The 27,271-nt window shown below is 43.1% G+C and overlaps 2 protein-coding genes across 3 annotated transcripts; one reads left to right on the top strand and one right to left on the bottom strand.

Moving 5' to 3' along the window:
- Window positions 1-1,107: 1,107 nt before the first annotated feature.
- LOC138636355 (neurotrypsin-like) lies at window positions 1,108-27,212 on the bottom strand. Of its 2 annotated transcripts, XM_069724341.1 has the most exons (14): window positions 26,854-27,212; window positions 21,602-21,644; window positions 13,936-14,178; window positions 12,544-12,682; window positions 12,275-12,453; window positions 11,903-12,050; window positions 9,059-9,237; window positions 8,573-8,714; window positions 7,719-7,939; window positions 6,907-7,048; window positions 6,549-6,827; window positions 5,510-5,647; window positions 5,141-5,409; window positions 1,108-4,040 (listed from the first exon to the last, which is right to left on the bottom strand). In XM_069724341.1, the coding sequence occupies exons 1-14, from the start codon at window positions 26,950-26,952 to the stop codon at window positions 3,463-3,465; spliced, it is 2,799 nt and encodes a 932-aa protein (XP_069580442.1). In that variant the 5' UTR covers window positions 26,953-27,212; the 3' UTR covers window positions 1,108-3,462. The 2 variants fall into 2 exon arrangements, with proteins under 2 accessions (XP_069580442.1, XP_069580443.1); XM_069724342.1 differs by lacking the exons at window positions 21,602-21,644; window positions 26,854-27,212 and adding an exon at window positions 14,403-14,820.
- Window positions 16,284-20,563, top strand: LOC138636356 (E3 ubiquitin-protein ligase TRIM39-like). The gene is made up of 2 exons (XM_069724343.1): window positions 16,284-16,424; window positions 17,510-20,563. Exon 2 carries the CDS (start codon window positions 17,512-17,514, stop codon window positions 19,195-19,197), a length of 1,686 nt encoding a protein of 561 aa, XP_069580444.1. The 5' UTR covers window positions 16,284-16,424; window positions 17,510-17,511; the 3' UTR covers window positions 19,198-20,563.
- Window positions 27,213-27,271: the final 59 nt, after the last annotated feature.

Consider the following 27,271-nt stretch of genomic DNA (forward strand, 5'->3'; position numbering starts at 1 on the left):
TATTTTGTACGACATGTTATAGTATGACTTTTTATCATATTTTAGACGACATGCTATAGTATGACTTTTTTTTCATATTTCAGACCACATGCTATAGTATGACTTTTTTTTTTCATATTTTGGACAACAGGCTATAGTATGATATTTTTTTGATTTTTTTAAATGACAAATTATATTATGACATTGTTTTGATGTTTTGGAAGACATATTATGGTATTACTTTTTTTTTATGTCCAGTTTATCAGTGCAAATTAAATTGTAGAAGATTAAAATTTAGCTGTGACATAGTTCTGCCCATAATCCAGACACACCAGTGTGTATACAGAATATCAACACCTTTAAAAACGCATATGAAATAGGTCAGTGGTAGAATTTGAAAGGTTTATACTGAATTATACCACTTTAGCACAGTTTTGAGGTACGAGAGCATTTCTTTCAGTCAGATTCATTATTTCATTCAGTCGAAACAGCTACCTCTAATGTACTTATTATAAATCACTTTTTCTACAGTTTTCAATAGAGACCAGCCAATCAACTCCAACTAGGGTGTCTGATCCCCTTCCTTTCAGAAGGGAGCCCATTCGAACAAAAGAAAAGATTAACAGCGCTCATGAGTGACTGAGAACAGCAGCTAAGCAGATTTACTTTTCAATTACTCTAATGCAATAAATGTTTTGTAATCTCTCTTTTTTTTTTTTATCCTAGATATAAAATCCATGTATTTGGACATATGGTTTCTAAAGAGCTACAAACAATAGTATGTAAGGGACTTTTGTGCTCTGCTTTTCTTTACGAATCTTCCTCAGTGGCTCCTCTAGTCATCGATACCATCTTCAAGCTGAGTCCATTTTAGATCATAATTATACACAGGGTTTTACTGGTCAGCCCAAGGATATCCATCAATTTTGCTCCCACTTAATAAGAAACATTTTTGTCAGTTTATTGTTTTGTACTTTCAGGAGCTTGCAAATTGCGGGTAATAGAACAATGTGGCTGGATTTTGTCTGATTGGACTCTTTTTCTGTTATCAGTCATGAAAATTCAACATTTTAGTCAGTGAAAATCAGGGATTTTAACGTTTGAGTAAATCAAGGCAACGCCAAAGACTTGTTGTCAGCAGGTATATGTTTTAATACTCAACCATGATTCAGCACATTACACTGAGGAACAGCTGATGGGTTTAACACGGGTGAAGTAGGAATACATCTGAAACGTTTTACTCTGCAGCCTCATCGCTCGGTCGGAGACGTACAGTATTTACATGAACCTGCGGGATCTGCAAGGAGAAACATCAAGTCTGCGGAGGGAAGGCGCTGCGACCGGCAGGTGGGATTATGTACAGGATTTATAACAACAGGCTCTCTGGGAGGGGGGGGCAGGTCCAACGTTGGAGAAACTGGAGCAGGTTACAAGATGCTTCACGACACAATGGTTCACTACATCAAAGCACGAGTCCATACACTTACAGCAACGGTATAAAAAAGAAGCATCAGGGCCGCGTTAATCCGGTGGCCCCGCGAAAATAGAGCAATGTCGCCATCTTCTGTTTGGATCACACATCTGCTCAGAGAACAACAGGACAGACAACATTTAATGTAACTTCACCAGTTTGATTATCTAATTCAGCCTAGAATGAATGCAGAACACGTACTATCTAAACTCAGGGAAATTATCTATCTATCTGTCTATCTGAGCACCATCTATCAATCTATCTAGAGCCAGTACAAAAAGATATTTGCGACCCGACAGTCGGCTTCCAATGGCTTTGAAAGGAGACAATTGTCCTGTACAATTTTAAAAGGACCATACCAATGTTTTAGCTGTTCAATTACAAACGCAGGAGATTATGTACACTTGATGTAACAGCTGACTGTTTCCCAAACCATGTTGTTGTGTGTCAGACACCGTTTACTTTCAGAAATCAATTTGAACTCGCTGGAGCTAAGGCTTTCGGTCACAATGAACATCGTGTTTTTTTTTTCTACATTATTGCTGCGGGGTAATGCAGTTTAACCGATTTAAAAAAAGATTGCACTGCTTTAACCCTCAGCAATAATTTAAATTGGAGAAAATAACTGCAGGTTTATAACATTTTAGGATTCGACACAATTCTGCAGACTGAAAACTCATTTTCATATCGCTTGGAAATTAGAGAAAACAGGGAACGTTTTTGAGACGAAAACCACACTTAATATATAATCTATAAAATAATTAAAAAAAACAAATCACGTTAGGTAGCAGGGGACAGTAAATTGAACATTAAAAGCAGTCACAGATGCATTTTAAGGCTTTTTCTGATGTCTGTGCAACATTTCCTTCTCTTTTCTGATAGGAGCTCCTGTTTTTGTAATTTCCCAATTACTCTCTGCATTGAATTAATCAGTTTTTGTGAAATGTATTTGGATCTTGAGAAAGAAAACAATCTCAGGAGCTCTCAATTGAATGTCACTTTTAAATATAGGATTTCCTATTGTCAAACATTTGCCCTGATATGAGTCTGATGGCTGAAACCTGAAACCTGGTGTGTAAAACAGTCAGCAATAAATTAAGGTATAGGTCAGTGATAATTAATACATTAAAACATGCTAAATCAATGGTATGGTCCGAAGTAGCTTAGTCGTGGGTCCAAATGAACAACAGCACTATCATCAGTAAAGGTATTAGACAACAGCCCTGTTTCAAAAAAGAAAAGAAAAAAAAAAAGAAACATCACCCACATCTGGATTTTTATAAAAACCTAACTTGGGACGAGCTTCGCCTGCTGCAGGAGTTTGGACTTTATCTACATTAATCATCTTAGAGGGACAGTTATGATGCAAAGTCAGCCTTTACATGAGATTTTCTGTTCGTTAGTGTTTCCTAAAAATCTTCTAACAAGTTACACAGAAGACACATAAATAGGTGAACTTAGCATAGATTCTTGTGTGACCGTCTTAAAAAAAAAAAATTCCCTCGGGTATTTTATGCTAACACTACTGTCCCTTAAATACATGCCATGCTGAGTTTTTGATTTTCAGTATCAGTAAACGGCCCCGATCAGCATGCTGATAAATCTGCCAGGCTCAACCTAAACGATCCATCAGTCTCCGTTCTGCCTCAAATCACATGTAAAGCACCACAAATCACCCACACACACACACACACACACACACACACACACACACACACACACACACACACACACACACACACACACACACACACACACACACACACACACACACACACACACACACACACACAGTCATCCTGGCAGCTCGGCGACGTCTGCCCACGCTGACCGACTCATCCAACACTCGGGATTCACAACACGGAGTTCAGATTAGAAATGAGCACAGACTGACTTATGTGAGGAGTTTCTTTCTTTTTCTTAAGCTGTTGGAAGTTTTGCCTCCGTCCTCCTATTCACCCTCCGCAGGCGGTCACACGGCACAGGTGGTAAAGCCAACGGCACGGCCTCGATCAGACCAGAACCCGCGTGTCCGTGTCGCCTTCGTGGCGTGCGAGTGTGCTTTTGGCGTGAGCGTTACCGTGCGGATTGGTGTGCGAGTGATGGGCGTGTTTATAATTAACCTCGCTGACGATGTCATTTGTTTGTTGCTGATCCTGCGCGTGTTTGAGCTTCCCGTGCACGCGGGAGTATTCATCTTTGTCGCCGTGCGCGTGCGTGAGGTCGTTGTCAACGCGCGTCAGATCTTCTCGCGCCCTCCCGCGCGCGCGCGCCTCGTCCGGACGCGCCCGTGGGCCGACGACCTCGTCGATCCAGCTCCTGAAGCGGCTGACCCGCGTATAGAGCGCGGGAGAGGAAGGGTCGGAACAGCCGTAACCCCCGGCAACAACCCCGGTTAGGACCCATCGACCCATCTCCCCCTGACACATCAGCCCGCCTCCGGAGTTGCCTTGACAACCGTCGTCGCGGAGGAGGCTGGTGTCCGGAGGACTGCCGGCACACAGCGTGCCGTGACTGGAGAAGCTGTCGCCGTAGCGCTTCTTGCATTGCCATGACGACATCAGAGGGACCCAGGATGCAAGAACGGAGTCTAGGAGAGAGGACGGATGAGAAGGTTAGAGGGGCGGCGTGTTTGAATTACCGAGACAATCAGATGATTAATAGACGAGTCACCAACCAACACTTCTGACCTTCAATTAATCATTTGTCAAGGCTGTGATTCGGCAAAACGTAAACGTTCACCATATTCACCAACGTAGTTTAGCATGCTACATTTTCTATTTAGCTCTCAATGCAAAGTGGAGCTGAGGATGACGTCATCGTTTAGACCAGGTTACACGGGCCAGATGAAATGTGAAGGGATCACCAAAGCTGTGAAAATTCATCCGAATCTGAGGACTAATTATCATGATCATCCATCCGATGGTTGTTGCCCCATTTCGCCAAACTACAAATACCAACCACATGGTGGCGCCAGAGGAAAAGTCAAGAAATCATCAGTCATTTGGATTCATCTGGTCGGAAACGAGGTGTCAAATTTCACTGCAACCCATTCAATTATCCTGAAGATATTTCACTCGAGGCCAAAAGAGAGGAGCGTCCCAAAGAAACGAGCCATTGACGTCAACATCTCGGGTCGAGCTGAGAAACCTTTGACGCCTCTCTCTCCTTCGTTTCCTGTTATCTCTCTTACGTCTGTAATAAAGGCACGAAATGCAAAAAAAAAAAAAAAGTACTTGTTCACCAACCAGGAAAAAACTGCTGAACATTCATCAGTTCCAGCTTCTTCAGATGTGTTGCTTCTGTCTCTTTTATATGTTTGTATAATAGAATATGTTTGAGTTTCGGGCTGTTGGTCGAACATAAGTAATGTGACGCTGGGAACCGACGATGGACATTTTTCACCACAGTCACGCGTAAAATCAACAGATTTTGTATTTGTAGCCCTCGAGTCCTCAAACCAGAACTTACATGTTGGAGTTTAGATTCAAATGAATGGTTATTCTGATATTTTTATGACTGAGTAACTGTTGTAAGATGTAAACATAAAAAACTAAAACCAACAACGAGTTCAAATTCCAACCTTTTGATTCAATATTAAATATTTATTTATGAGGTAAACCTGATGAAACATGTTGAAACTTGTTCGGCATACAAAAATAGATATACAGCCCTGACACGAACGCATACCTGGTCCTGTCCAGCCGGCGGTAACCATGACAACACACGAAGACGGATTACTTCCTGCCGATGCGGCGTCGGCAGCAGGAAGGCAAGCGGCGTTCGTGTTGGGGTCAAAGGTCAGGCAGTGACCCTTGGTGCTGGGCAGCTTCAACAAAGCCAGATCGTGGCCTCCGCTCTGGCCCTTAAACTTCCTGTGAACCACCACCTGCTCCGGGGTGAGAGCCTGCGCCGACGCTCCGACACGCACCACGTACCTGGACGGCTCGCTGGCAAACCTGCAGGAGAGAAGGAGGGAATTTAAGGTTGCATTCACATCCGGTGGTGCTGCTGAGGACTCCTCTCCAGCGTCGGACCCGGTCTGTTGTCCGGATTCACCTGCTGATGCAGAGCGCCGACGTCAGGGCCCAGCAGGGGCTGATCAGAGTGCCGCTGCAGAGAGGACCGCCGCCGTCTTCTTCTTCTTCTTCTTCTTGAGACCGAAGCCACACCGACACCTGCCATGGCCACGTGGTCCTGAGTGAGAAAACAAAAACAACAAAAAAAGGAAAAGAAAATTTGGATCAACATTTCTTCTCTATTTGAGTTTGAGAAACCAAAGTAAGGAAAGGAACCGGGGAATATATTCTGCACATCGAGAGCAAGAAGCAAACATCAACAACAGCCTTCAAAATGTCCGTACTGCACGAGGTGTGGTTCACAGCTGAATGAACGCCAACTCGAAGTTATCCGAGGTGCCACGCGGAGCACAATTACAGCTCTGAGGTGATGTTTTGTTCAGTGCACCCCTGGTTTGTCTGCATCACATGTACATGAATGAGTCTCGCACTATTGTACTGCACCGTCTGCATTAAATGATAAAACCTGGGTTTTTCACATTGCTAATTTATTTATTTTGTACATCGAGTTTGTGACAGTTTTGCTCAGGACCTTCAAAAACTAGTTTTAAAAGGATAATGCCACCGATTTTACACAAAGTTAAGTTTACAGGTCTTGTGGCATTACAGTGTTTCAGATAAAAGGCTGTTTAAAGCCCTTTGTGGTGCGATAAAACTGATCAATCATATCACACAAGATCCCCCGAGTCTGTGTTTGTTGGGTCTGAAGACATCAAGTTAGAAATTCAGTGGATTTGGAGTTCGAAAGACTTTAGCCACCTTTAGGTTCGGTACTTGAGGCTGCATTAATCAAAATAACTGTTGGTGGTGGAGCTGCATTGTGGGTGACATTACAGGGGGGGGAAAAAAAAATAATAATAAAAAAAAGGATTTCTCTGCACCTGTTCAGTTTTTAAAGAATTTTATTTTAAGCATCGAGTCTTAAAAATAACGTGAAAAGTTTGCATTTTTATGTATTCATCCACCATCAGCTCTTTTGCAGTCTTTCATCACCTGTGTTTTATCGTAATGTTTCCTACCTGAGCATGTTTTCCTCCCCTCGGTTCCTCCTCTTGCCCTCGTCCTCCGCCAGCTTCCTCAGCCCACAGCTCAGCTCCTCAGGCCTGGGCTGCACCGCTGACTCCCGTGGAGTGACGTCACACCTCGCGCCTGCGTCCTCCCTGCGTCCGCAGCCCTCGATGCTCTGACCCAGAGAGGGACACTCTCCCAGGAACTCCTCCTTCCCCGTGCACCTCACCTGGTCCAGGTGGATGGGTCCTTTCCCCTGACCGAACCCTGCGGCTGCGACCGCGCCGCCACTGAAGAAAGAAACATTTCTTTGTGCCGTACGTTCACTTAAACCGCGCCGTCCTTAATGCGCACAAACAAATCACTCACCGGTGTCCGAGCTGTCTGCACACCACGGCTGCATTCAGGTCGTTCCAGCCCGAGTCGCAAATACTCCCCCAGTCGCCATGGAGATACACCTCGACTCGACCCTCCTTCCTGCTGCTGCCCCCTACGAGGCGCAGCAGGGGACCTGACAGGAAGAAATATCTCATTCATATTCATCCGTGTGCGTCTACACGGCCCAGTGTGCCGCGACGGAGCGAGATGCGTGTCAGCTGACAGCGTTAAATGTCACCGGGTGTCTCTTTATTCAGACGCTGTTCTCATTCTAATGAACCGCGTGTCGACAGGAGAAGCGGGACCTCTGAGAGCAGAGACAGTAAACACCGCTTTACTTTCTCAGCTGTCAACATGCGACATTTAAACCGGTTCGACAGGCGTACGTCAGTGTTATTTCACCGAGGAAGCAATATGATAGATTGATAAATTGACAGACTTATTGTGACTTCAGTAGATTCTGATCCCGTTTCCGCTGGAGTTTATTCAAGTTAAAAGCTCGCAGCTCGACATTAGAGCAGCATTCTGCAGTCTGTTGTTTTTGCTAGTTTCTTCCCTTCATTTTACAATAATTGTGTTCCAGTTAAGAAAAACGGCCAAAAGGTTTCACAAGCCAATTGTTCTGATTGTTGCTTAAAAGTCTGTAATTATACCAAACACTATAAAACTAATTAAAAAGTGAAACTTTTCTATAATCCCCAAATTAAAAAAATGTTGTGACTAAATTCGGAGACAGGAAATTATTCCCTTTATTGCCCTTTGCAGCTTTAAAAATACTTGTGATTCCGACTATCATCGCTCACCTGTGGAAGGTGCAATAACCGGCACCTCGTTGGTCTCCTGGCTGGATCTTCCTCTGCAGCGAACGCCGACGTCCTCGCTGTGGGAACAGTCCGTCCGTCCCCAGATCCCGTGTCGGCAGTCCAGCAGGGAGGTCTCAGATCCCTCACAATGGACGTCGTCGAGGAGGATCAGACCGACCCCTTCGCCAAATGTCCCGTCTGATACGACCTCAGCTTGACCCCTGAAGGTGGAGAAGAGTTTATTGTCTATTCAGTTTCACGTCATGCAGACTTTGGTGGAAAGCTATAAAGTGTATTTGAAGTTGTTTGGATACATCCAGTATATTCAAAAGTGGATTTTTTTTTTTTTAAATTTTTACGTTATTAATGTGTTTTTCTATTCTCTAACTGTGTCTGTCTGCAGTTTGCTGCAGAGCAGGTGGTGTACAGGTGGGCGTTCGAGTGTATTTCACTAAAAAACAGCTGCCTGCTGCAGCAAAAAAAAACGCAAAGACTGTTGACAACCAAAACTGTAAAGTTGTGGAGGGTTAATTAAATAATGAGGTCACAGTCGCTGCAGTTACAGCTGTGACTCACTGTAGGCTACCAGACATTATTATAATAGAAACATGTGGTTATAGCTGCTCCGGATTGGGAAGGTTTGGTTTAATCGTAAAATAGGGAAACAACTCTGTTATCGGTCCTGTGTGAAGCACAGAAAAGTGTGCCGTCCTGTCGACTTCAAACCAGGGAAGAGCACAACCAAAACAAAAACCCAAAACTATTCTTGTGTGAAATAATTTAAACTATTTGAACTTCATCAGAAGATTGAGTGTCTTTATGCAGGACAGTGTGTGCTGGTTCAGGGTTCGTACCTGTAGCCCAGCTGTCTGCAGACCACATCTGCATGCTGCTGGGTCCAGTGGTCGTCACACACCGTCCCCCAGTCACCGTTATGAAACACTTCCACTCGGCCCTCCCAGGGACTGTCGCCTTCAACCAGTCGCACCACACCATCTGAAACAGTTTCATATTGTGCTCGTTTAAAAAGTCCTTTGGGACCCTAAACGTGATGAAAAGCAGAAACACTAGGTTCCAAATAAAATCCTGTAAAATTCTGTAAGGGAAGATTCATTTCTACAGATGATACAGTTACCATTTAAATTAAAGTATAATGATGGTTTAATTTTGAATTTCAGTCAATGGGACATGTTACTTCTCAGCTCCCATACATCCTGTTTCTACTTGTCACAAACAGGATGTTGTTGCTTCATGCAGCAATTATTTATTGATTTTCAGGGGCTATAAATAGCAACTCATCAGTAAGTACAGTAGCCTGTGTGTGTGTGTGTTATACATACCTGTATAAGGGCTGCAGGAGACCCCAGCATCCTCCATGTGGTCACAGTTGTGCTGCTCCCAGTCGCCGTGAGGGCACTGATCCAGGAACAGCTCGTTTCCGGTGCACTTCACAGCATCCAGCAGGATGGGACCTGAACCCTGACCGAAGTGAGCCCACGACCAGGCCTTCGCCACACCCCTGAAACACACAACACAACACACGCACAGAGTTCATCTAACCGTTCTGTGTATTTTCACCCTTTTTTTTTAAACAGGTATATATTTGAATATCTGAAGTCAAGTTTGCTTTTATAGATCGTGGCAATATGTCAAGTAATGAAGATATTTCATTAAAAACCACAATGTGGTGTCGCTGCAGGAAAGGTCTGCGGCTTGTCATCAGTGGGCCGTGAACATCTGGAGAAAATTTCGTGGCAATCCATTTCATAGTTTTGATATTTCAGCCTGAATCACACCGGCAGACCAACGTTGTCAACTATAAAGTTTCACCAGCATGTCTAAAAACTATTAAACCATCCCCTCCAGGTGCACATTAAAACTACACCTGTCCAACCAGCTCTCACAAAATTAAAATACTCTCTGAAGCAAAAATCAATCATGTGTATATATATATATATATATACATATATAGTAAATAATAAATAGCTAGACAGAGTTTCCCGCGTGTTTCTTCATGTGCTGATGATTTATTAATGATGAGATGCTATAAAAAGCACTTCAGTGTGTGTGTGTGTGTGTGTGTGTGTGCGTGCGCGTGTGCGTGTCCATGTATTTCTGCTCGCGTGTTTAAAGAGACATTTAACAACATGTAGAGGGTTTGTTAGAACCGGTGTGAAGGTTTGAAAACAACAGAGTGATGCGGGATGTCAACGTACAGTACAATTTTGATCATTTCGTATTAAAAAGACCAAATATTTCATGGTTCCAGGATGAGGATGAGCTGCTTTTTCTTTTAACTAGTTTAATGAGATTTATTTTCCTAAATAAACACTCAATTAATGAAGAAAATTAGCTGCGAATAATTGTTAGTTTCAGTCGACCAGCAGTAAAATCCTGGTTTTACATGCATGAATGAGACATAAAAATATAAAGATATAATATATAACAGTCACAAGTAAGTGTTTACTGCCCTGAGTAGTTTTACTCAGTCCATACTTTGACTTAAGCAAGCAGACCTTTTACTTGTATTTGAGCATTTTCACAGTGTAAAACTCAGATCTTTAATACTACACCGTGAAAATACTCAAATACAAGTAAAAGGTCTGCTTGTGTTGAAGATGTCCACTGAGACGAAGGTTGTTCTGAAAATCTGTCAACATGAAAACTGTGTAAATGTTTGACACGCATACCTGTTGCAAAGGAACAAAAAAAACAAAAAAAAAAAAACTATCCAAGTGGGGAAAAACAAATCATTCATTTTGATTTTGTCTTTAAAGTGTCAAAACACATGAGCGCCTGCGTGCAGCTGTGTGAGAACCCGCACATCAGTGTCAGGACATCTTTTATTTACGAGCTGAGACACAGATGGCGAGGTGTCCCCTGGTGTTTCGGGAGATGAAATGAACCCTCGTGTTGAACATGGAGGGAGTACTTTCTCTTCACAGCTACGACTTCATCGCTGTTTGACACTCTAAGTTGTCTGCGATGTTCCCTGCAAGGTTTACGCGCCGCGTGAGAGCAGGAAACACCTGCACGGATTCAAACGTGATCTACTCACTAGCGGTTACCAACGGGTGTTTCCCTGAGATTTCTCTCGACAACGTGAGAAAAGTTTGACCTAAAAATCCCCCCCCTCCCCTCCCGCTCTCTGCTGAACAGTGATGAAGCGGTAGTTTACTCATCTGGTAAATAACTCCCTTTTATTCCCGAGTGACAGCACTTGGCAGCTTCATTTTATCAAGTTTTTAGTGTCTTTATGTTATTCAAAATGATCCACTTCTTCCATCCTATTCTGGTCTGTTAACAGTGAACGATAAACCAACACCAGCTTCCTCTTCAAGCTAAAAACGTATCTGTTTGACAAAGCTTACATTTAGACCAAGACTGAAAAGACCTTGGACCTTTTCTTGAAGTTTGTTTGCTCTTTTTTTGTTCTAAATTTGTCTTGACAATAGTGTTTCAATGTGGTTGTTTTATTCTTTTTTTTTTTTTTTTTTTTGTCCTTGTGAAGTTTATCAGATGGTTTTGCACTCAAAAATAAAATAAAAATTGAACAAGAATGGAGGAAATGCTCTTCAAATTTCAGCTCCACTTCTTTCCTTCTTCAAAAATGAAACCACCAGACAATATAACAGAGCATCTGGACATCTCCTGCAGTTGGCCTCGTTAATCATGCCGACGATTGAAGGATAAAGCAGGGGACATTGTGTCGTTTTTAATTGTCAACAAATCCACAAGTATTGTGTGTTTATCCACTACTCTGTCTCACTGTTGCACTGGGTGAAATACTCCTTTATCACAAGGAACACAGGTACTGTACTTTACTTTCTCTCACACACACACACACACACACCCTCCTGTTGCCGCAAATACACCCCCCGAGTCCCAAATGTGTATTAATCCACAGCTAAGAATAGTCCCTACCAGATGCACTATTTAGTCCTGTTTGAGTGATGACAGCTAAAATCTACAGCAGCCAGACGTTTCAGGGAATTACTGAGATTTATGTCTACAGAGGGTTTAGAGCTGGATGGAGAATTTCCAAAAGTATAGAAGGAGAGAAGACACCGTCCCAGTTTAACACCTTAAAGCGTGATTAAATTTGTGAACCCTGAAGTTATGGGCCCCTACGGAGAGACGAGGAGCCAGAATGTTAGCTTTGAGTGGAGTCGGTGTGAACGTACCCGAAACCGAGCTGCCTGCACACCACCTCGGCATCTCTGTCGTCCCACTGGTCATCGCAGACGGAGCCCCACCTTCCGACGTGGAACACCTCCACCCGACCTTCAAAGTCTTCCTCGCCTCCGACCAATCGCAGCGGAGGGCCGCTGCCTGAGAGGGGACGCAGAAAGATCTTTAAAATGCAGCCTTAAGAAGCCTCCACCTTTCTCATACTGCAATGCCCTTTATTTGCATGAATGTAATTAATATCATCACCAAAGTAGGACAGTAAAAAAATAAATAAAGATAAATCTCTCTCTATGTCTCTCAGGTGTGTGTATGTGGGAGGAAATGTCCAGGTCTGGTTGCCGTGACACTGTGGAAGTCACACTGACCTTCTGGCGGCACACACACCGCTGCTGCCTCGTTTCCATGGCTACAGTCACCGGTGACGAATGTCCTGCTCCGGCACTTGCTCAGGGTGTTCTCATCACCGCGGCAACCCAGACGCTCGTAGTGAAAGAGGCCGGAGCCCGAGCCAAACTGCGAGTGCTGCAACGCGGTGCCAATGTCACTGAAAGACAAAAATAAAAGTCACCTGTGAGAACGACGTCTTCACGGCGGTCGGACGTCACTGCAGCAGTGGACGGATGTTTCGTCCTACCCCAGACCCAGCTGTCTGCAGATCACGCTGGCGTCTCTGTCCGTCCAGTGAGAGTCGCACACCGCCCCCCACTGTCCGTTCAGGTAAACCTCAACCCGCCCGCTGCCAGAGGACGAGCTGCCAACCAGGCGGGCCGCACCTAAGAAACACGGTAAGACACGCAGGTTTAATGCTCAGAAAAGACACAAATATCAAGCAGTAACACGACAGATACGCAAACGCACGGTGACAAATGTTATGGTGTTGTTATCGGCAGGCAAATAAGCAAGTAGTCAATAGCACCCGAGTGACTCAACAATTTAAATTTGATGGATTTATGGCAACTCGGGAGCAGCAGAAAAAAAAACAGAAACATCAGTGTACAGGCGGAAGTCACAAATCAAATTCAGTTCAAGGACTTTGCTCACTTTTTTTCTGTGTAAATAAGTCGCTTCGCCGTTCAAAGGCACTTCAGTACAACAGTAACCGAATGCAGCATCATTAATACAGCCGGCTTTCGGTTCAGCCGAAAACTAGCCTCGACCGTACATGAGGTCAACAGCTTAGCAGGCTATTACAGGTCATTATGATTGTTTATGTTTGTGGTTTCAGGCTACAGCCACAAAACAACCTCAACTACAACTCCTCCCCCCCCCCCAAAATGGAAACTTCAGAAAACTCTGCAGATACTGCTTTAGTCAACAAACTCTGGGACTCCGTTTTAGTCCGGATGGACTGAAGGCTTTTAAAATCGATGACACGGATATCCACGTTCCTGATCAGTCACGCCCCTTCCCTCAAGTAAACAAACTACAGCAGCCTTGACTACCAGTTTTTAGTTCAACATGGAAAACAAATTCCAGGCGTTGCTGACCTCGTTGTTTGTGCTGTTTTGCAGTTAAATTCTGCATTTTTTTTATGATGCTACTACTGCTGACACGTGCAGGAGGGAAGCTATTATTCAAGCGCCCCTGCATGGAGTGGGGCCGGTTTCGCACCACATTTGGTGATCCGTCGTTTTCTGTAACCTGCCCTGATGTTCTTGACCACGTCACTCTTCATGCCTAAACCTACCAACACTGCAGGTCACATAATCTGATGGGTCACCAACACTGTGCTACACCAGTTTGAGGTGGCATGATCGGTGTATGTAAACATAATGGCATGTTAGTGTGGATTATTTTAATTTCAAACCAATATTTTGGTTCCTTTTTGACCGTTTAAAAAAAAAAAAAAAAAAAGCTGCATTGTGGGGTACATCTCAAGAAAAGTTTAAAGTTCAGAAAAAGACCAACAAAAATTAATCTTGTACAGCAGAAACGTAGGATTTCAATCATGTTTTTTGTTCTGTATTTTTGTTTGTGTTACGATTCTAAATTGTCCTGTTCGTATCGTCAACATCTGTAGTCGTACCGTGGTGACAGTCGCAGTACGCCCAGCCGATGGCTCCTGAGTTCTGTCTGAAGAAACACCACGGGTTGGACTCGCGGTCCGGGTTCCTGCAATAGCTGTGGTCGCCCAGCCCCCGGCCCGGATACTGCATGACGTAGTCTGGGAACTCGGTCCACTTCAGACAGGGGGCACCGGAGTCCGTCTGAGACACGGTGCCGTTGTAGTATCCCAACTCTGTGAATCCCTCAGAGCAGGACAGAGGCACTGCACACAGAGGAGGAGGGAGGGTGAGTAAATACTGAGGATGAAGATGAGAGAAAAAGATGTTTGGGATGGAGGAGGAGGATTTGGGTCAGTGAGGACAATGTGAATAAAAGGCAGTGGAATAGGGAAGGTTTTGGAGAAGAGAGAGGAAAGACGAGTGGAACTGGTCATATTTAAATCACATTATCCCCATGTCGGCACTTTATCTGCATATAAAAGCTTACATGAAGGATTCTCATATGCGGTCCAGGGCTGCAGCAGGATCCCGCCTAATGCATTCACTCCCACTGATCCACGTTGAACTGGAGAAATTTCCATGACCTCAAAGCGCTCTTACTGAACATGGTGGTGACCAGATACCTCCAGTAATCTTCTCTGAGGAGGAGGAGGAGGAGGGTGAGTGAAGCTTCGACGGACTGAATGGGAAAACTGCTGACATCAAAGCATCTCAAAATTAGGCCACAAAATATGGAGCAGGTTTTGTGCTGTGGCTTATTAAAAACTTACATCACACTTTAATGAAAGGCAATTACACCGGAGGAAATAACAGGCAGAGAAGAACACAAAAAGCACCGGACGTACTGTATGAACGCAGAGGTACAAAGTTACTGAAATAAAATCAAAGAGGGCTCTTAATAATGGTTCTTTGTTGATTTAGGATCATGTCAGATTAGACCTCCGTATCTTTGTTTACAGGTCACTTTGTTTTCAAATGTATTTGTGAATTTGTAGAATGAACGTCATGAACTCTACGGATGGTAATGTTGGTCTGTCGGCTGGATTTTTATGAGATGTTGTGCAGAGTCTCCCCACCTTTATCTTTTCCTTTTGTGACACTGGCAGGTTGATATTTTTTAATTCCAGTGAAATGGAGCATCGGTGCAGACATTCACCGAGATGACAACTTTGATGATTCCTAGATTACTTGATGTGGCACAAACAAGCCATCAAACTTCAGTGACTGAAATTCAAAGGGCTTCACAGATGATTGACGAGCTACTAATTCAAGACAGCTCAGAAGAGAGCACAACAATAAAAAAAATAGGATGATGATGATAATAATAATAATAATAATAATAATAATAATAATAATAATAGAAGCAATCAGGAAATAAAAAGACGGTGCAGAATTATAATAATAATAATGTTAATAAAAGAAAACAAGGAATAAGAATGGTGTCAAATTAATAAATCAATAGAATAACAATAATTGAAATAATACAAACGGAATATAATAAAACACAAAAGAAATCAAATAAAATCAAATTAGATAGTAAACAACAAAGACTAAGTTCCCTTGCTGAAATGTGAAACATGTATTATGCCCAACATTTTCATGATGTAATGTGTGAAGCTCATGTAGATTCAGGCGTTTCTGTCATCCATCAATTTATTACATTTACTTTCCTTTTTAATTGCGTCCTTATTTTCTTCCTTCTGTCTTTACTGTTTTCCGTGAACCGATCTGAAGATATAAAAATTCTACTGTGAATTTTTTTTAAGTTGCACTGGACTATTTTTCTCTTGTGCCGTTGCATCTGGCTTTAAAATAATTTCAGTAATGTCTTTTCACACTGAAGATTTAAGGAGGTTTTTCAGGGCCAAGCGGCGACTAAACTATGATTAATGGCGGAGGTGTTTCAGTTACCAGCAACAGTCTTATCTCTCCCGACACACACCGCTTGGCTGTCCTGCAACATTATCTATGCGGTGCAACCCTCGTGCTCGCCTCGCACACTAACGCACTCACTAACACATTCACAGATTTTGGTGCATAGTGTCCAACACGTACAAACAAATACAATACTCAACGACACACGCGCACACGCGCACACACACACACACACACACACACACACACACACACACACACACACACACACACACACACACACACACACACACAGAGAGAGAGAGACTCTTTGGAAGGAAGAGGGAGAGCAGTAAAGTCACGAGAGAGTCTGAGAAATGAAGTGAACTAAAACAGAAATCTATCCTCAAACAATAAATAATACAGGACACACTCAGACGTTGTGCCTCACACTGGAGCAGAAGCAGCCTGAAGTCTCTAAACCTAAAGAAGCTCCTGACTGCCGACCAAAAAAAAAAAAAAAAATAAAAAAAAGGGCGTCTGTCCCTTTAAGAAATATGCCACGAGGAAAAACGAAAGTAAAAATCACTTTTTGGGGAAATAACCTAACTCACTCTCATTCTGCTCATTCTTTCAACTGTCCAGACCAACACATGTAAGTTTTCAGACTTTTCAGTGCGACACAAGTGAAACATGCTGTTTATAAGCTCTGGTTTCATTCTCTTCTCCGTTTTTAGAGACTTCTTGTTGAAAAATGCTACTATAGTTACACAGCTACAAATGCAGTGTTTTTGACAAATAATCTGACCATAAAATCTATTTAGGGAGTTCTCACACATCACATCACATGAGCTTCCTCAGCAGACAGAGTTGTTATGGAGATGTAGATGTACAAAACTTCTTTTTTCAGCTGCTGTTTTTCAAAGTCAAAAATAGACTTGGACTTTTAGTGTATAAGCTAACGTGGATGAGAAGTCCACTGGGACACAATGAAGTATAATGATGATACATTTTCCAGCTGTATTTACCAAATATAGGCAGGGTTTGACTATTTCTATTTAAAAATCCTCTTTTCCTTTTCGATTTCATGTTTAAGATGACTCGAACCATGTAACATTAAGTTGGTTAATTAATAATTGAGGTTATGCAAGTTGCCAGGTTTGTGGCAAGTTGAGCAACAAGAGCGTGATAATAGTGGATCCCTGACCACATGATGTGAAAGTCTTCAGGGTCACAGCTTAAATCAGCAGATCTGAACTTTGACGTTCCCGTTTAAAATACAGCAAAAAAAAAAAAAAAAAAAAAAAATCCCCAAAGTATATTTAAACAGAAACTCTGCTTGTGTATAAGAAAACACCGCGCAGCATCAGGCCTGTCACAATTACTAAACGATGGCCTGATTTTAATTATTTGCGTAGAATCAGCATTATTTTCTATAATCCGAATAGTTTCCATTCATCTGTAGTGAAAGCTGGGTGAAACTAACGTGTTTTCCCCCATTTGAGGTGTGACTGGTGCTCTTTTAAATGACATCACCTCGTTCTGCTGTGGTTTAATGGGTTGAGTTTCAACGAGCGTCTATTGACATTAACATTACACATTTTTTACATAATAGTTATAATGGTGGCATAAAATGAAAAGCCACCAAATGTACATTGACTTTGGTTATAAGCTGTTAATGTGATTTTTGTTTTGTTTTGTTTTTGTTGCATTAATTAAAAGGTTTTTGTGTGTTTTTAGAAATGGCATCCGGCAGCAGTTTGTTGTCTGAGGAGCAGCTCCTCTGTCCCATCTGTCTGGACGTGTTCACTCAACCAGTTTCCACTCCGTGTGGACACAACTTCTGCATGTCCTGCATCAAGTCCTACTGGGACGACGTGCCGGCCTGCCAGTGTCCCGTCTGTAAGGAAAGTTTTCAACGGAAGCCCGATCTCAAGGTCAACACTTTCATTTCCGAGCTGGCGTCGCACTTCTCGTCGCTTCAGGTGACAGACGCTCACATCTGGAGCGCAGAGCCACAGCAGGTCAGCTCGGGCGGCGCCGTGCGGTGTGATGTTTGTACTGACGACCAGAAAGAGGCTGTCAAATCCTGTCTGGAGTGTCTGACTTCTTACTGCGAGGTTCATCTGGAGCCGCATCACCGAGCTGCTGGACTGAAGAGACACACTCTGGTCGAACCGGTGGCGAGTCTGGAAGACAGGATCTGCAAGGAGCACAACAGGCCTCTGGCGCTGTTCTGTAAAGACGACAATGTTCTGCTGTGTGACGTCTGCGCCATGATGCGCCACACAGAGCGCGACGTCGTACCCGTGCAGCAGGCGTACCGCGAGGTGATGGATCTGCTGGGGGACACTGAGGCCGAAGTGCAGGACGTGATCCAGAAAAGGCTCCAGAAGGTGCAAAACGTGAAGGAGTCGGTAAAACAAAACAAGACAGAAACGGAAGAAGTGATCGCAAACAGCACGCGGGACTTAATGGAGCTGGTGTCGGAGATTCAGAGGAGCCAGAAGGAGATCGGCAGGGTGACCGAGGAGAAGCAAAAAGCAGCAGAAGAAGAAGCAGATGGGCTAATTAACGGCATGGAGCAGGAGATCAGCGAGCTGCAGAGGAGGACGGTGGAGCTGAGGGAGATGAAACAGATTAAAGACCGGCACCATTTCCTCCGGCGCTACATAAAGTCCTCCCTCCAGCCTCACGCCGTGGGCCCGTCCACGCTCAGGTTTAACGAACACACGAAGATACAGCAAATACACGAGTCTCTGCGGAAGTTCGTGTCCCAGCTGCAAGCGCTGCTCAAAAAAATGAACACCGAAATAAATGTAATCGCCGACAACGCAGACGAGTCGTACTGCGGCAGGCTGAACTACCTGAGGTACATGCAGCAGTATGAAATGGACGTGGTGCTCGATGTCACCACAGCTCACCCGCAGCTCATTTTATCTAACGATAGGAAACAGGTGAGCTTCAACACAAAGGGTTCGAGGAGAAATGTGTTCCTGACCCCAAAAATGTTCACCCATAACCTCGCAGTTCTGGGACAGACAGGCTTCTCGTCATACAAGCATTACTTTGAGGTTTTCGTGGGTCGAAAGACGGAGTGGTGTCTGGGCATCGCCACGGCGTCCATCCGGAGGAACGGCGAGCTGAATCGCAATCCTCGCAGTGGACTCTGGGCCATCTGGTTTCTAGAAAATTCGTTTCAAACCTTCGACTGTGCAGGCGTGTCGGTACACGAGGGGAGGGTGAAGAGGGTCGGGGTGTTTGTGAATCACGAATGTGGTCTGGTATCGTTCTACGATGCAGACACCGCAAAACATATTTACTCTTTTACTAAGTGTAGTTTTACTGAGGAGCTTTATCCGTACTTCAACCCCTGCGATAATGAATACGGTTCAAACCTGGATCCAATCACAATTGTTCCTTGTTAATCCTAAAGTGCACAGGGAGTAGTTTGTGGGTTAATTCCAAAATGTAACTCGCTGCTGAAACACCTGGTTTCAAACCATTTAAAGTCAATTTAAATGTAAGAACAGCAGAGCGGCTTAGACACAAAGTTGTTTTTGTTTTTTTAAATGAACCCAAACATGAGACATATCCAGACTGATTGCAGTTTGGCATAAATGTTTGCAAACATCGGCGCCTTAATGAATTATTTATCTTTAAGAGAATATAATTGGACGAGTTGGATGGGATGCAGAGGAGATTAAAATATAAAAAATGAAATGAAAAATAAAGCATGATTTGATCGAACGCTATTATCTGTAATAACATTCAGGGTTCATTTTAAGGAGGGAGAATACACAAATACCGTGAGAAGTACTTCAAATGAATTATTACATTATGAAATCATTATTGCAGTTTTTTATTGAAAATTATTATAAATCATTTTGTATATTGATTGCTTCAGCTTTAAACGTGTCACTAACACTTAGCATTACTTTTATTATCTCACAATTCAACTATATTATAATTCTTATGAATTAAAAAGTAAAACATAATATCAGCCTCCGTATATGTAGAAATGTTCCCGTTAGGTGATGTACTGTTTTCTTCCTCAGACAGTCTTCTAAGCAGCATTCAGGCACTTACGGTGACATCGTTTTAAATTCTTTCTGGGCTTTTAGCTGCAGTCGCTCATTTTTCCCCAGAAGACCTGTGGACATGCGACAGCAGGAACATAAGAAGTGTAAATAATGAAGTGAATGACGACTAAATTCAGTTTAAAGAAAACAAAGCCGAGCTGTTATTTTAGCAACGCCGGTGACTTCCTACTAAAAAATATCTACTGTGAAAAAAGCTCATTCAATATTAAAGTGTAATTCACCAGGTGTTGTCACACAGCCCAGATTAAAGGTAAATAAAATGTTGAATTTATTCATGTTTTTTTTTTCTCTGTACACATCGGTAAAGTAGTGAAATTATCTGCTAAAGCAGCTAGAAACAAAAATAAAATGTAAAGTTTAGACACCGGTGACAGACTGAACGAGCGACACAATCGTCTGTGATGTTATATTTAAAAATGCTTTTAAAACACTACATTATATATACTACATTGTAACAGAATAGCAGCTATGTTCAGCATGAGGTTAAAATAAGCTAATTCATTCATTCGTGTTCATCAAGTAATTTAAATCATGTAAGTTATATGTTTATGACTGTTTATTTTGTGTTTTGTGATGTTTAAATTAATACATTAAAGTTTTAAAGCAGGTATTTTGCTCTGTAATGGTCATTAAAATTGTATATTCACCTTGATGAAATTTTAATAAAGTAAGAAAGCATTACGTAACTAAAGCAACATTTTCACTGTGTATCTCTGTCTTAACAACAACCAACATTTCGTATTTTTATGTTATTATCACTGATTTCCATCTTTCTTTTGCCAGCACTTTTAAATTTCACTTCCTCGTGCTGTTCGTCTCATTCAGGCTCTTTAATTCAGCTCAACACGCGCAGCGCTCAGACGCAAACACACACACACACACACACACACACACACACACACACACACACACACAACAGTCGTCGTCGCCGGCGCTCACACCCTCCTCTTTGCCACGACAACCATACTCTGCCCATCGCCATGGGAACGCTCAGTCTCCCCGCTTCCATAATCCATTTCCCAGCCACAATGAGTATTTGACACGGTTCACAGTCGGAGGCTTCCTGTATGGGGGGTGGGTGTGTGGCAGCAGCATCTTCTATACTAAACACACATTATAATAAACATGGAACATGAGAAAATTCACTTTCACTCTATTTCAGATGATTTGGCTCAGTTTTGTGCAGCAGAGGGGTCTTGTGCAGTATTTTAATGTATCCAGGTGCTACTCACTGTTAAAAGAGCCTTGTAGTGGTTTTAAAATGACAATAGAAGATGGAGGGTGCGTTTGTGAATGGATTGCACTTCATTTTCACTTGTCGGTCAGTGTGTGTGTGTGTGTGGGGGTGTAAAAAGCACAGATATTTCACTGGAAATGAGCCTGAGAGGAAGGCGTTCCTCGCCCCACCCCCACCATCATCATCATCATCAGCAGCATAGCATGCACTCCTCTCAGGGACGTAGAGAAAGAAAGAAAAGGGAAATGAAAAAAGCTGAGGGGTGCAGGGCAGGATGATGGGAAGAGAGGAAGGACTGAGCGTGGGAGAGCGAGAGGATAAAAGACAGGAGGAGGACGAGGGGGTTTCATGAGTGTCTGAGTCGGTATGCGAGTTAAACTGGAGGGAAAGAACGGAAAGAGCAGAGGGGAGCGATGGTGTGGGAGGAGAGGATGGATGAAAGTAAGAGAAGGTGAATCTACAGACTGGATGAGAGCATCACCTCCCGCCTACCTGAGTTCTGCACCTCGTTTAAGTAACTGTCCTCAGCCACCACCTGCAGACAGGAAGAGAGAGAGATGAAGTCAGAGAGCTGTAATTTTATTTTTGTGATGTCAGGATTTTATTAATCACTAGGTTATTAATACAAGAGCAGACATGACGCGACATGACAGCAACACAGACGGAGTTATGAATTCTTTTCCTTTTGTCTGTAATTTAGCAGAATGTCTGTGAAATTTATCTCTGGATTTTATTGAAATTTATTGAAAAAGTAGGCTGTGAATCCAGCAGGACAAAAAAAAAAAAAAAAAAAAAAAAAAAGATTACAGTCACACTATGAAGTAATTTACATGTGGATATCAAGAAGCCTGAATCTTAGTGATAAACGTGTGTCATAAGGCACAAATAAAAACAGTATTTTAAAACATGCATGATCATTTTGGAATAAATGCTCCAATCCACCGAACGCCATAATAAGGTGGACCAAAAGTTCAGAGACTGCTCCTGCACGGAGCCGGAGGAAGCTACGACCTTTGTGAGGAAGTAGTTTAAGATATGCTGCATGATCAACATCAGCACCGGAGGTACACGTGTTTTTTTTTTTAGCAGTATTATGTGCACATTTGCGATTTGAAGATGGAAACTTCAAACTGAAACTTAAGCAGAGGTCACTTTTTTTGGGGAACAGAAAGAAGTCACAGGGAGCCAGCGATGATTGTGCAGTTGCTCAATGTGTGTTTTCGACATGCGACGAGCAGGCGTATTGTCATGTTGGAGAACCCTGTTGCCATGGCGCCACAGTGAAGGTGGTTCGCGCCGAATGTTTTCCCTCGGACGAATCAGAACGTCACGGTGAAACTCGGTGTTGACAGTTTGACCCTGGGAGACGAATTCATGGTGCACATGTCAGTACACAGTATTTAAAGCCCCACATGACCCAACTCTGATATCATACAACCGTCACAACCATCCCATCCGACGTGAACTTGTCTTGAGGTGGAGGAACGACTGCGGTAATGGTTAAAGAATGAAGAAGGGTTTTGCAGCATGACAACGATTCCCTGCTACTTCAGCCTTTGCTCCTTCTGTTATGAGTCAGCAGTCATTTTTCACATGACTCTTGACCTCTGCTGTCATTTTTGTGCTCTGCTCTCTTCCTCCTTGAAGGCATTGAGTATCTGCTGCCAAGTTTAGATGAAACAAGCACATTTCAACACTGATCCCACAAACTACAATCCCCATAGAGGAGATGTGACTCACTGTTCTACAAAGCATGCATACATATTTTTAGGTTTTATCCAGATTCACTTGCAGGGAAAATATTCGATTGTAGTACACCGAGTGGTTTGTACTTATTTTGGAACATGAAGTACTCTACGCGTACTTTCAATGAATTTGTGAATGGGTTTTTTTCCACTAAAGGCAGGTGTAACCACTCCAAGGAAAAAAAATATAACAAGTAAAGGATACCCAGGATGAGTGTGTGCACAGACGCACATGCACGCACACGCACACGCACACACACACACACACACACACACACAGAGTGCAGCCTCTGTGGAATAACTGCTGTAGCAAGGGCAGTGAAATTCAAAACATTTCCCCTTCACAGGTGAATTCTGCTTTCTGCCAGTCCAGCAAAAACCAATGACTGACACACACTGACACACACACACACACACACAATCAACATGCAAACATCTCCCAGAAGACACAGCTCAGCCTAATGATATTAGAGCGGGAACAGGTGACCTGTGGTCGTGAACATGGGTGCTGATATCTCCATTCATATCAATCACACGGCTCGATTACAGAGCTAATCGGTTATGACGCTCTCGCAGCTGCGTCCATCGCATCGCCATGCAAATACACACACACACACACAAACACACACAAACAGACACCAGAGAGAGGGAAGTGTACAGAGAGACAGACAGAAATAAATATGCATTAAGCAAGTCTATTTCTGCTGCACAGAAATGCGCTCCAAAGTGCCATTTTCAGTCTGAGCTTTTAGTCCCACATGATGAAACTCGTGTTCACCTGACTGGTTGTGGCTGGTAAGGTTTGGGGAAATTAAAGTGTTTGTTTACAGTTGGTTTTCCTCTTTTATCATGTGAGAATCTTAACACATCTATATGTGATGGGTAAAGTTGACATTTCCTGCCATTTGTTATTTCTAGTAAGCTTTACATTTTAGAAAACACTTCATGTGTCCTTGAGAAACAGGTAGTGCTGAAAGCAGTGATCATCAGACATGGTTAATTAATCCTACAGTGCTAGACCTACTAAATTCATTCACACAATGCTGATTCAATTTATCATTGCCAGACAAATCGCTGTATTTCACAATATACAGAGTTTTTACATCTGGTGTCTGGTGAGACATTCCTGTGCTGATTGGATGAACGCAAACTGGGTGTGCTCTATGGACAAAACACGCTGACCGGTGACTTTCTCCAGCTGTCGACTAACTTCTGGTTTAGCCCTATGCTAACTTTTAAAGGAATAATATCATTGAATCAAGCGGCTATTCCGGACTTTCCAAATGTTATCTGACTGAATAGAATAATTCTGCTGGTGAAACGAGTCATTTTGCCAGAGTTGTGACAACAGTACCAACATAACTGGCTACGGCGGAAACTATGACGGTAAACACGCGTCAACAGCGTTTTTGTAATTCCTTTCACTGGCAGAAGGGGGAGCCAAAGGTTACACACTGTAGGTTTAAAGTAAAAATATTTGTAATATCAGTCATCATCTGCAAACCAGCTCTTTTGTGTGGTAGTTTACACTGAGAGCAGAGTTACGATCAATCACTCGTATGGCTCATAGGGCTCCAAACTTGGAGAGAGCGTAGTTTGGGTTGAAGGGTTAGGTGTGTTTAGGTGTGTTTGCTATGTATCCCAAGTTAAAACAAGTCAACATAAGTCAACATTGACTTTTTGTTACATACAGGACACGAACAGCGGTCTCTCCGACAAAAACTTTGTCACTCTACTGTGTCACCTGACTTCCTTCTTGGCTCCCGTCATCATTACTACGACCACTAGAGGCTGAAGTATACGCGTGTATGTATATATCTATATATGCGTGTCGTTTTAATGCCGTTTAACAAAATCCGTTGCTGTCATTTTTAGTACCAGCAAGAGCTGTTGAGTATGTTTCTCATCCGCGCTGTTCCCTTCAGTTCAGTATTAAACAAACCAAGAGTAGCATTTTTTTTTTTTAAATTTTTATAAGGTTAACAGCTCAGGAGCCCATCATTGACAGCTCAGTTACTGGATTTTGACTGTTTCTCTGTTTTTCTGCACTCTTTTGATAAACTGACAAAACAGCTCTCAGTCACCAGTGAGCACCTTCACACTGAAATCTACTAATTCAAGCAGTGAAACAGTTCATTTTTGAAAATTCATTGATTAAACCAAACTTTAACCAGTGTGTTGTCACATCATAAAACACACTTTACAACACTGCTTTGTGACAAAACAGTTCTGGAACCCTCTGATGTCGTCTGGCTCATTGAGAGCAATTTGTGTGTAGTTCTTGGGCAGTGGTGTGCAAATAGAGGCCCGTGAGCCAGACCCGGTCCCGTCTCAAAAATATAAGGGCCCAGAGTGAGAGCTGAAGTTTTCACTTCTGTAGTTTGCGTCATAATTTTTACACGATATATCATAAATCAGCTGCGGGATACGATAGGCTACAAGGCTTTGTACAGATCCTCAGACATGTGACATTGTAACATCTAATAATAGTCGTCACTCGCATGTCAAACAGAAATATTATAGTAGTACAGTATTTAAAGCTACAGCAGCTCTGTAACCCCTTACTTCAATTTGCATCTGCGTTCAGATACGGTCGAAAACAAGCTTAAAAATGTAATAAAATTCAAAACGGCTACGACAAAGAGTGCTGAAGATGTATGTGGAACCAACCAATGCTCGACCCTCATTGAACTCTTCATGGGGTACGAACAAACAACCTATTCTATCATGTAATCTGGAGAATTTGCTGAATCACACTTATTATTTTGGTGCACCTACAGCACAGAGTGGGCGGCTATCTGAAGCCTTTTGGTCTTCTCAGTAATGACTCGGAGTGAAGCAGCGTTTGCAGGTTCCTGCTGATTAGATTTCACAGTTTGGTTTCTTCCTGTTTATCTGCGAACATCTCTAATGTTTTGTTCGGATGTTGCCAGCATGAGATAGAGCATTAAGGTTATTCCCGATGAAAAGATTTGTCTCATGAATTTGAAAAATGAAAAAAAAAAAAAAACAGAAGAAGAAGCTGAAACTCATCTGCAGTGTGCTATCTGTGCTCCATGCACGGCTGCTTCCAGTGTTAGTCTAATTAGCACTGCACTGAACTAATGACTTCTACACCGGCTACACATCTCACAACGCAATACGCACCAACGTTAGTGCAGGAGAGAACAAAAAATGAAAATGAATTTAATGATTAATTGATTGCGTAATCATTAATTGACCGGTTCTCAGCTCACAGGAGATCTAACATGCAGAGCCAGCACTAGAAAAAAATTGTAATAACCATTTTTGCTTTATAAATTACTGAACATGACTTCCAGCTGATACCCAGCTTGCTCTGACCCACACCTGACAGCCACACCTGTCTTCCTGGTTTTCGGTTTCAACATGTCTGAGTTGACCAATTTGCTGTGACAAGCTCCAACAGCCCGTGCAGGGTTCGTTCCCACAACACCGCGGGGGCAGAGGAGCCACCGACGGCTTCCTCTCGTGATATCCCGCCGAAGGGGTGGAGGAGGAGGAGGAGGAGGGAGAGGAGGGGGAGTCCGTGCGTGTCTGCGTGTGTGTGTGTGTGTGCGTGCGTGTGTGAGACAATACAGGGTCGGTTCAATTGGACAATGTGCCGCGATGCCACCGTTAATTGTCTAAAATACAGATTTGGAGCTCTTTGACGCGCCGACCTGCCCCTGCTTTGTTAGAAACCCATCATGAATAAATCAGACTTATTGTGAAGCATAAAGACAACCTTCTTATGAGCTGCTCCTAAAAGCTTGGTTGCATATAGCCCTGAATTCTTGCTTATTAATTTAACTATCAGTGTAATTGTCGACCTAATTAAAGGTTTTTCCTCATAAAACGCAGCACAGGTCATCAAAGCGTGACTGTCACGGGACCATAAAGCACAGAAAAATCAGGCCACATTGCAAAAAAAAAAAAAAAAAAAAAAAAAAAAAAAGACCCCATCATCCTTCTCATTATCAGACAGGATACAGTACATACCTCCGCCAACAGCGGCAGCCAGAGGCAGGCGGTTCCGATCAAGCACAACATTTCCCGGCTGGTGAGAGCCATCCTTCCCGCCCGGTGTGTCCGTGTCATAGCCAGAAAAGCCGCCGCTCCTCTCCCATCTCTGTGTCCAACCTGCCCGTGAGGTGAACCCGTTCTCCTCCGCTCGTCCCGCTGCTGGAAGAAACGTGGTGTGTGATGATGTACGTGGGAGGTTTTACGCACAGGAGGCAGGGTGCGGCACTATAAACGCTTCAAGAGACGGAAAACACACACACACACACACACACACACCGATCCAATCCTGTAATAGTGTTGAGCTCTGCAAAAACCTGTCACAAGCGCTCTCTCTCACACGCACTCACTCTCTCTCTCTCTCTCTCTCTCTCTCTCTCTCTCTCACACACACACA

Source organism: Brachyistius frenatus, unplaced genomic scaffold (genome assembly GCF_029030835.1).
Source record: "Brachyistius frenatus isolate BFR_SWC_R1_liver_20210118 unplaced genomic scaffold, ASM2903083v1 Contig_370, whole genome shotgun sequence".
Lineage (NCBI taxonomy): Eukaryota > Metazoa > Chordata > Actinopteri > Embiotocidae > Brachyistius > Brachyistius frenatus.